At 46.3% G+C, this 11,094-nt stretch overlaps 1 protein-coding gene across 5 annotated transcripts in view; it reads left to right on the forward strand.

Moving 5' to 3' along the window:
• The window catches only part of TSC1 (TSC complex subunit 1), a 59,489-nt gene extending 50,554 nt beyond the window's left edge, over window positions 1-8,935 (forward strand). For 3 of the 5 annotated variants that reach the window (XM_084821153.1, XM_084821151.1, XM_084821152.1), the window contains 3 exons: window positions 273-460; window positions 1,524-1,685; window positions 5,328-8,935. In XM_084821153.1, coding sequence (XP_084677279.1) covers window positions 273-460; window positions 1,524-1,685; window positions 5,328-5,841 — 864 coding nt within the window. In that variant the 3' untranslated portion in view covers window positions 5,842-8,935. Of the gene's footprint in view, window positions 1-272; window positions 461-1,523; window positions 1,686-3,222; window positions 3,302-5,327 lie in introns of those variants that run through there. The other 2 variants (XR_014785928.1, XM_084821155.1) reach the window with 2 other exon arrangements.
• Window positions 8,936-11,094: the final 2,159 nt, after the last annotated feature.

Genomic DNA, 11,094 nt, shown 5'->3' on the forward strand with positions numbered 1-11,094 from the left:
GAGTGCCCACAGCACACTAAAAATTCCGACTGTGCTTACCGTCCCCAAAAGATTGGAGACCGCTGGTTAGCTCATGTTTGATTTGAGGCATGAACCCAGGTCCAAAGTTGGCATGCCCACCCAGTGGACTGCAGCAGTTGCTTACCAGCCCTGCACCAAATTCTTCTATCTGGCCTCTTGCTCCATCCCCCCTGCCACCCCATCTGTCTTCCCTTGTGGATTCTGCAGATACTCTGCTTCTTGTTCCCACTCTTGCTTTTTTTCCTCTTCAGGAAGTAGAAAGCATGCAGACAGCCTTTCGAAAAGAGCTGGAGAGAGCCAAGTGTTGCGTTCAGCAGCGGAGTCAGCAGCTGGAGGCATCTCAGAAGCGGATTGTTGAACTGGAATCTCAGCTCACAAAGAGAGACCACCTCTTACTGGAGCAGAAGAAATACTTGGAGGATGTTAAAGTTCAAGCCAGGTAGTGTCTCTTCTCTCCCCAGCCTAGCCTGCTCTAGGGAGCCCTGAGCCAACACTGCTCTGAAAGCTCATTTCACGATTTGGAGTTGTATGACTTGGGGCAAAACTTCACTGGAGGTGGGGATTAGGAAGGAGGTTACAGAATTGTATTGCTCTCTGGGTTTGTAGATCGAGGAGATGTTCGTTCAGAGGAGAAATGGGGATGCTAAGTTAAGTCTCAGAACTCATAAGAACATCAGAAGAGCCAGGCTGGTTCAGACCAAGGGTCTATTTCGTCCAGCATTCTGCTCACACAGTGGCTGACCAGCTCCCCACGGGAAACCCACAAGCAGGACATGAGTGCAACAGCACCCTCTCACCCATGGCCCCCAGCAACTGGTGTACAGAGGCATCCTGCCTCTGGCACCGGGGGTAGCATGTTGCCATCAAGACTAGTTTACTTGTTGTTATGCTTCCCTTCTCTCATATGGTTGTGCACACATGCACACTTCATTGCTGCTCACTTCAAAATGTGAGCAACTGTGCTTGTATTACACTCCTGTCATTTGAACAATGATAAAACTATCAATCCAGACTTCCAGAGCCACTCAACACAGGCCTAAACAAAGTACAACAGGCACAGAAATCTCACTCAACCGCTCTGAGGTCTGTGTGTTCTCCCTCTTTTTCCCCAGAGGTTCACTTGGTTTTTATTGAAAGGGGCTGTGTTACATTCTCCATCAAAAACAGCAAAGAATTTTGTGGCACCTTAAAGACGAACACATTATGGTATAAGCTTTCATGGACAAGGCTGCTGTTTTTTCTGCAAGAACATACTAACACAGTTTCCCCTCTGGAAAACATTAACCATCATTAAAGGCAGAGTTTAATGCAGACTGTAAATAAATAGAAGATAACAGTGAGACTCTGATCACACTAATTTGTTGACCTGTGCTGAGTATCACACTGGCCTTTGTGCTGGTCTTGCTTTTTAGTACATCATGTTCTCATATAATCTGGAGGGCACGCAGCTTTCCTGAAAGGGAAGTTCTTACACACAGACACGTTTTTTGTGTGTGTTTCAGGGGCCAGCTGCAAGCTGTTGAGAGCCAGTACAAGGTGCAGAAAAGGATTACTCAGGCATTTGAGCGGGAGATCTTGGATCTGTATGGTCGCCTGGAGAACAACAGGGTGCTGGAAAAACTTGAAGATGACAAAATGGAGCCAGCCGAAACAGCAGAAGAAAGGTAAAGGCACCCCAGTGCAGCCACGGGGCTTGTGGGCTGCTCATGATGAAAGAACGCTGCTCGGAATTCAGAAGGAAGCAATGGGGTGGAGCTGTGTCGCCTGTCCCGTGGAGTTCATAGAATTCCAGGGGTCTGAAAAGGGCTCTTTGGGATTAGGGCCATCGGCAGACTGCTCCCCTCCCCTCCCCTCCTGCAAAAAACCAACCCGAAGCTGAGCTGAATTCCACAACCCACATCAGTCATGCCAGTGTGCGTGTTGTCTTACTTTGCGCAACATACTCTTTCTTTAAACCCGTGTTTTAAAGGCTGAAGCTGGAGGGTGTCGGTTTTAAGCCTTCCAGAGTGGACCACTGCCTTCCACCAGTCACCAGGTTGACAGGTTAAGGAGCACCGTTGTGCGCCCTGCAGCCTTCCTCGTCCCAGTTGTGGAGTGGGGACTAGGTCCGGAGCGTTACCCAACCTGTTGTAAGGGAGTCCTAGGGAGTTTCTGAAGGAGAGACTTGCAGCCTTTCAAAGCTCTCTGAAGTCTCTGAGCAGGCTACTTTGCACGCAAGAACCAGGAATAGAAGCCGGTAGTGCAATAGGGAAAAAAGAGAAAAAAGCAAATGCAGCCTTGGGCAGATGCGCAGTGTCCAGATCATGGGAAGTAGCAGTTGTGCACCGTTCTGTGCTGGTCGGTGCTGCATTGGGAGGATGGTGTCCGGTCTGGGTGCCACGTTTTACGAAGGACATTGACAATCTACAGTGCGTCCAGAGAAGGGTGACCAGGACAGTGAGGGGTGTGGAAACCCAGGTCCTACGAGGAATGGGTGAAAGCTTTTGGCAGTAGAACAAACTTCCTCAAGAGTTGGAGGCCTTTCCTTTGCTGGAGGTATTTAAGTAGAGGCTGAATGGCCATCTGCCAGGGATGAGCCAGGGATGCTGCATCATGTATTGAGCAGGGACTCTGTTTGTTTATTTATTCAACAATATTTATGAATCACACACATTTTTTAAAAAAACCCTAAGTGCGATACAAAAAGAAGTCTTAGTACAGAGGATAAGATCACCTTTGTGGGAATGCCTGTTGGAAAAGATGTGTTTTCAGAAGAGGCCGAAAACCCAGAAGGGGTTTGTAGTTTTTAGTGGCTGCGAGTTCCAGAGAGTGGCTGCTGCTATTCTAAAGGCCCTATTCTGAGCCATGATGAAGCAGACCTCCAGAGGGTATCTCCTTTTGACTAGTAGACCTTCAGGGCCCCTTCCACCTCTTGATTCTGCGATCCTAGCACATTTGTAGGGACCATATGATCTCCTGGGGAGGCCTTAACTGTGAGTACCTTTTTTGGAGAGGTATGGACTTACTGTGTGGAAACAAGAGTTTTCCCTGACATGCCACTCTTACGGTATAAGATCCCTACAAAAACCCATCAGGTCACTTTGTGGCTTAATTCTAAGTCAGCCTAGCAAACTTGTTTTCCAGTTAGTAATCAATTAAAAAAAGCATGTTCTTAGCCCATCTCCCCACAATCCCCTATGTGTGCCATTTGTATTACATCAGTGGCCAGTGATGAAAAAAGAACAAACTCCCCATGAAAGCTGCCCCGTTTGGTTGCCTGGAGAGGATTCTTACTGCAGGCAAGTGGCTACTTACAAGCCTGTTCTAGGTGTGCTGTATGAACATTCCTTATTTGCCGGGCCAGCATTTCAATCCAGAGCTGCCTTCAGGGTAGTGCTGCTGCGTGTTTTGGCTCCATATTTTCTTGTCTGGTTTTGTTTTTAAGTTTTGTGTTAAGTTTCTCTTACTGTCCTTTTTTGGCTTGAGGTTGTCTATTTTGTTTGCACATGTTATTATTCTTTGGTTTGTTAGCTTAATAGAATATAACAAACCATGTTACAATAGTAGGGAAGGATTACCAATGATTATAACCTTTTTAGTATTCCAAAGGTATTTGAACCATCTTTGCTCCACTGCAAACAAATTTGCATTGCACGATCCTTGTCTAATTCAAACAGACAAGTGTGGTTAGAGTGCTGGGCTGGGAGATCCGGGTTCAAGTCCCCACTCGGCCATGGAAACTCACGGGGTGACTCTGGGCCAGTCACAGACTCTCAGCCCAACCTCCCTCACAGGGTTGTTGTTGTGAGGATAAAATGGAGGAGGAGGGTTATGTACGCTGCTTTGGGCTCCTTAAGGAGGAAAAAAGGCAGGTTGTAATTAATTAAATAAATAAATTTTGTTAAGTGCTGCTGGATCCCACAACAACATCCCATCACTTCAGTTTTGGGATCTGCTGTATCTTTCAGTACACTGCATATATAATTGTGGCTGCAAAAAAAAATGTGAAACAGAAAGTAACTTTCTTTAGGCTAGGGGTGTGGAAAACAACCCCCACCCCCCAATTCTAAAGCGTTGGAACACCTCTCCTAAGGCTCAGTTACTGGCACGAAGAGCTTTGAGCTACGATTTGCGGGTGTTTTGGCCCCACCGCATTTGCCCCGCCCACCACTAGAAGGCAATGCCTACCAGCTTCTCCGAAATTGAGTTCTGCCCTTGGGCTGACAGAGGTTCCCACCTCTGCTTTAAAAGCTTCCCCTTTTTAGGAAGGTCAGCAAAAACGTATTTTTCCGGATATTATTGATCGCTCTTAAACTCTGCCTCCGCTACTCCTGAGCCCCACCCTGTGTATTCATCGGCAGTGTGTAAAATCGCCCGCAACATTTCCACGTTGATCCACATAGTTCAGATTTCTCTTGGATAACTTAGCTGGTGTGATACACCGTTGGACCATCATTTTAACACAACCCTCCTTCCGTGTCTGTCGAAACTCGCATAACTTATTCCACACACAGTGCCAGTATCCCATTTGAGAGTTCAGTCTCTGGGTTCAAAGGCCATTTTGCAACATATCCTGGTTTATCTTTTATTTTCTCCTCTTAGGAATAATAAAATCTGATATATTGGAAATAACTACTTCCTGAGCCTAAAAGTTAATATTTGTTCAAAATGGGATAAAGGTCCAAGTTTGCACCCACCATCAGCTAGGAAATGTCTGACCTGAAAGTATTCAAAGGGTGAGATTCAAATTCCACCCATCTCTTCTCGGAATGTAGAGTATAACTGAATCTGACCACTTGGGATCCAGTCTCTGTGTTGGACAATACCCCGAGCAACCCATCCCTCAAATAAGCTTTTCTGTGCATCTTTATTAAAAGTTAGGAACCGATAATATGGAGGTGATGGGGATTTTTTTCCTGCAAATTTTCCTATATTTATCCCTGATCTCCTATAAATCAAGTATGATTGTACTCCCTGGCATCAGCCTTGGCCAGTCTCTCATGGGGCAACAGTAGCAATGCATTCTGGGGGATCTTATTGTACACACGTTCTAATTAGCTACACCAAAACAGAATGATTCTTCGAACTGTTTGTGACCGCTAGCCTAAAAGTATAAAAATACCCCTTTGCCTTCCATTTGGGCAGGGATTAAAATGTATTTTATAACTTTATTTAAGAGGTGCCCAGTTGAGGGTAGTGGGGAGAGGCAGGTAAGGATGACACCTTTTCCTCACCCCGCCCTCCCATTTGCATGCCGCTGCCTTAGAAGTCAAACCATTGATCTCTCCTGCTGACTTGTCTCCTTGTCTGTGTGTCTCTCACCTTAGCAACAGGCTGTCTGGTGCAAAGGAAAGTAGTACAGACTCTGTCACAGGACGCAATGAAGAAGCGATCGACAGAAATGGCGAGACCAAGCCACCCAGTGCTCGGGGCAGCGGCAGCAGCAGCAGCAAAGGCAGCAGCGAGGTGTCCACCCCCGAAAAGCCCCCCAGTCAGAGAACCGGGCAGTTCAACAGCCGCTGGGAACCGTCCGTGCTGCTGGAAGCCTCCCCCAGTGGCGGCCCACTGACCGTCGGCTCCTTCCCGAGCTCCGAGAGTTTCCTGGGGATGAAGGCGCGGGAGCTGTTTCGCAACAAGAGCGAGAGCCAGTGCGACGAAGACAGTGCGACCATTAGTAGCCTTTGTGACACTTTAAAGACTGAACTGTGTAAAGACCCGAGCATGGAGGCCAGGGCTCCTCCGAGCCCCGAGGAGCCAGCCCCCTCCCCCAGGAATCAGGAAAGCAGTGTTGGACAGCTTCATATAATGGACTACAACGAATCGCATCATGGCCATAGCTAAGAAGGAAGAGAATCCCCCAATCAGTGTTACTTTTCATGTTCCTGGCATAGAACAGGAAGGCGTGAATGCACGTTTAACTAAAAGCTTTCATGGTTTGTTCTAGGGCCATCAGCTTGTGCAGCGGACCCTGGACCCTGATGTTTGTGGACTTGAGGCTGAATGAATGCGAAATGGACTTCAGGTCTGGAAGTGTCGGAAGAGCTCAGTCTCGCCCTCCCACCCCCGCGACACGTTTGCCACTCTCAAGTCCACCTGTAGAGCATCCTAATTTTGACAGGACAGTGGCTGGGATCTTCCGAGTCTTGCTCTTTCCTCCGCCCCTTGTTTGCCTCTCTCGGAGAGGCTGCCTCCAATGAACCTGTGTGCAATATGAGGCTAAACTGACCTCCCCCAAGAAATGCTGTGGTGTGCGTAGCTGAAGAACAAGGCACCAGTGGTCCCCTCGTTCAGGGTAGGTAGGAGTGCTTCTCCCTGCAGGGGACTTGGGTCACTGTTGTCATCCCAAGGAGGAAGTCTCTGCATTTTTAAACTATGGTCACTTGATGATAACTTTGCCTTTCTTGTTCCTAATGCTCCTGTCATGTTCCTCACCCCTCCACCCCAAATCCTGCTCATGGCGAGTAGGCTGGACTTGCTCTAATAATGAAATGATTTCAAGAGTGCCCATCAGCATTTAAAAATTACTTTCTCCCCCCCCCACCCCAAATCATCACTTAATCTGTGCTGTCCTTAACATTTCTGTGTGTGAGCAAACCTTTTACAGGCGCTCCTTCCAAGAAACTGGAATTTCTCATGCAGAGACCCCCAGGTCTATGGGTGGGTCTCTGTGAAACACTATTCCTCTTCTCTCCCCATCCTCCAAAGTCAGTTTCTCATCGTTTGCCCAGTAAGCTGGTACTGAGCTGGACCTTGTGTGTGTGTCTCTTTGAGCAAAAGAAGAAAGCCCAGGTTTCTCTGAGGTTGGGAGGCGTTCGTAATGGAAGCGTGCAGAGATTCCTGGTGAAAATTGTGGAGGGGTTTGGGACTCCTCTCCCACCCACCCCGTTTTCAGGAGAGCTACGGTCTCTCCTAAGCTGGAAGAGTCCTCCTGTTCGTGTGGTTTTTGCTTCCCATCTGACCAGAAAAAAGGTTCTTCCTTACCTAGCTCCTCGCTCTTTTAGTTTCTGAGCAAGGGGTAGTTCCATTCTTGGTTGGAGGTTGCTCAGCTGTAGGTCCATTACTAGACTGGAAAGCCTTTGCTCTCTGTCTTCCCTGAAGATTGGGATCCCCTGTGGTGGCAGGCAGAGAACATCACGGCCTCCAGGCGGGCATGCGGGTGCTTGAAACTGAACAGCATTTATGGCTGGGTCTGTAAACCCCCCCCCCCCCCCAGCCACCAGTGCCCTTTGGAAGAATGGGCTCAGACAGAAGCTATGTTGGGTTGCAGTGCAAAAGCTGCACGGGTTTTCATTTTTTCCAGAACAGAACAGCAGCTGGATCCTTAAGATTCCTTCCTCCCTTTCCCGAATGTGGGATGTCTTTCACAGATACTTTTGCCCCTTGTTGGAAAAGCATTAAATGTTGGAATTGTGTCGGTAGTTTGGCTTCCCAGGAATGATCTTTGATTCTTACTTAACCCTTACAATGCATCTTCCTGTCCCTTCAATACCTGAATATCCCCCCCCCCCCCGAACACTTTCCCAGCGATGAAAACTCCCTAGGCCGTTCTGATCTGTGAGTAAGCTGCTAAGATGTCCCCCACACACAAAGACGCCGTCCCCTGCACTTTCCTTCCCGTGGTCCTGTGTACATTTCTAATGCAACCCATTTTAAATCCATCTTTGGACCCCTCTGAAAGGTTTCTTGAATAAATAAATGGCGAGGTTGGGATAGTGCTAGTGTAGAAAGTTTTAATGATTCCACAATAGTGAAATGGGGTTTAACAAGGATGTGGACAGGTTGCCTGTGACATTGTGGTGGCAGGTTGTCACAAGGCAGTTAATCATCCAGCGTTTCTACCCCGTTCCTTCCAAGTTCACTAGACTTAGCGCATGTAACAGGAGGTGGTGATAGTCCTGAGATCATAGAACGGACTGTATCGCTTCACGCAACTGAATGCTCCTGTACTAACAAGTGTGTGCGTGCGCACATGCACACCCCCCCCCCCACTGCTCTCCCCTGTAAGAAAAGTAGCACAGCAGGGGGATGGCTGGTCTAAAATCTCTTCTCCCCAATATGCGAGTTCTTTTTATTTGATGGGAGAAGAGCTGTGTAAATGTGGTATTTCCCATTCCCTCTGCAGTACAGTGGTACAGTCCATTCTACCTTCTCATTTCTGCTGCATGTATAGGCCAGGTCCCATAGGGAATAAAACAGTTGCACATCGCCACCTTCAGCTCTTTCTCCTCCCCCAGTTCTTGAACATAATTCTTTGTAACAGGAATTACACTGAATATTTTTTTTGCCCTCTCCTTGCAGGTTGTTCATTTACAAAACGAACAGCCTCCTTCTGTTTATTTACAAAAAAAGGACTTTCCTGTTTTTAATAGCAACAATAGGCTGTTGTCAACTGAGATGGCCTTTTCCTCACTCTTAAAAAGGACACGAGCACCTTGCTGGTGGTAAACAATCGGGATTTCAAGATACTCTTTCCCACCCCACCCCAATGGACCACAATAATTATGGAGGAACAAATCTCTTGCCATTCTTTAGTGAATCTCTTTGAATCATGGATGTAGCGTATGTTACGAACTTCTGCAATTTGTTGGGGGAAATCCCATCGGTAAAGCTGGCAATGATTTTTTTTTTAAAAAAAAACAACTGATGGCTTTTAGTTAAATCTAAAAAAAGAAGCGGCTTCTCCATCAAAGGGTTAACGTTGTTTCCTGCCTCGCTCTTTGTAAGCATGATTAAAGAATAATTGACATTTTTTTAAAAAACACAAAATGCCATAAATATGAAATGGTGATACGAAATGGTACAATCTAAGCTAAAAGATAACTTTAAAAATGAAAACCAAATGGAGGGTGTTTGCTGTCCTTACTAGAATGTTCTAATATGTCAAAGCAGTTGCTTGTGTTTAACTGTGAACAAAATAAAAACGTATTGTTTTGCACTGGTCTTGTGTTTTTGTGGGCGTGGGGCTGGGAAGAAGAAAAGAAAAATGCTCTGGGGCTCCACTAGCTGATGTAAAAGGAACCTTTGCAGCATCCAAACTGGGTTGACTACTGCAAGGATAGTTTGGGGAAGGGGTGCTTTTTCTTCCAGACCTCTGTACAGCTGGTTTGACTCACTGATAGCATTAAACGAGCCTTCCCCCGGTGTGTTGTACTACAACTCCCAGCATCCCCCAGCCAGCCATGGACACCAAGTGCATGCAGCTGGGTATGGAGCGAGGTTCTTGACATAACAAAAAGACTTCACATAATGCAAAACTTGAGGAATTCAGTAACACCAACTTGTAATGGTGGATTTTCTACCAACCCCCCATTCATTGGGGATAGGTGTCTGGAGGGCTGTTAGTTGCAATAGCTAAATGAAACCTGCATCTTCAGAGGCAGTATGTATGTATTAGTTGGAAATAGGATAGCTTATTTCCCATCATGCCTAGTTTTTGAGTTTCCTGGGGGCATTTTTAGCCCCACTCCTGGAATGCAGCCCCTGAGAGCTGCTCCAAAACTGAATTCTGTTCTCTGGCTGAAAGAAGTCCCCCATTCCTAGCATCCATGCATACCTCCAGCCTTTTAACAAAGGCCCTCAATGCGGCTTGCACAGTGTACCCAGCAAGCGTATTTCTGTGGCTGCTCTTGGGACCCCTGGGCGTTCTATAGATGCTGCCGATCAGCTCCTCCAGCTCAGGATTAAGCTGCTTGCCTCAACATTTGAGGCATAATGCGTCTCAAGAATCCCAGCTTTATGTATCTAACCTAGCAGGGATTAGCGGTTGCCCAATATTGGCCCATCTGCTGCTATCCCAGAGGCACGAGGGTATATACTAGGTGAGGAGCAAAAGATGGTAGGCGTGGGATGGGGGGGGGGGCTTCACAGCTACCCCGCCATCCCATGACCCCTCCTCAAAAGTTTCATGCTGAGCACTACTATATGGAATCAGGATCTGAAGGAGGAGGAGTGGAGAGTTCAGAAAACAAGGCTTTTTTCTAGTGCAGAAATCCAGGTCATACCTTTTTCAGCCTGTCTCTTGATGATAGTGGATTTTATCCCACAACGGAGCCCAGTTTTTGTGCATAAACGTAACCCTTTAAAGGTGACTAAGTGCAAATTTCATTTTCACTTTCAGACGCTTGTTTGAAGTGGTCTGTTGGCTTGACCATATGGGGAATTAAAATCAATGCCAGTAACAGATTGTTAATGTGCAAACCTGCCATGCATATTGAAACCCCTTAGGATAGGGTATAGGTGATCTGATAATTTTATTTTAAATATTTGGACCTTTTGCATAAAGCATTTGGAGTGGGGAGTCTTGCTTATATGACTGAAGGAATTTGGTACTTTAAAAACTTGCAAAAAAATCTCAATCCTGGTTTAATATTCAAGGGGGGTGCTGTTGCACCTGGATCAAAATGATTAAATATGTATTATATCTGAGAAAGGAAGACAGCAAGACAGAAAAAGAGAAAAATAAATTACCTTCCATGCTTTCTAGTGCTAAGCAGAATACCTTGGTAGCTCCATAAACACCACCATAAATAATAAACACTTTATGCTGTAAGAGCTAGGGATGTAGGTTGAAAGGGCTCAATTATTCATTTACTTCACTTCCTGAATGTAGAGAAGAAACCCAAACCCCTCCATGTATTTTGACTTACTACCTTATTACTAAGGTGGCGGTAGAAAGGGATAGCTTTCTTTAAAAAAGAAGAGAATCCTAGAACTGATCTGACATCAGAAGACGAACTAACCAGGGAGCTTTGGATTCTGCAAATTCTGCCACTATTTTTGATAATTTTTAACTGCATTCCTACGGACCCTGGCAGAGTATACCAGGCACTATTTTTATTTATTTATTTATTTATTTATTTATTTATTTATTTCTATGCTGCCCAATAGCCGAAGCTCTCTAGCCGAAGGCACTATAGCAGAGGTGCAAAAGCTGGTGCCCAGGGTTCAAATTCGGCCCTCTGGTTTTCCCCAGACAGACCTGCCCTTTCCCCATTTTGTTGTGGTTTCCTAGCTTTTGTGCAGTTCTCCTGTTCTAAAAGGTTGAAATGCCTCTCCTAAGTCTTAGTTGCTGGCAGGAAGAGCTTGAAGCGAAAA

The sequence above is a fragment of the Heloderma suspectum genome, chromosome 14, assembly GCF_057233095.1.
Source record: "Heloderma suspectum isolate Gila_16-S chromosome 14, 16-S_ref, whole genome shotgun sequence".
In the NCBI taxonomy this organism is placed as follows: domain Eukaryota; kingdom Metazoa; phylum Chordata; class Lepidosauria; order Squamata; family Helodermatidae; genus Heloderma; species Heloderma suspectum.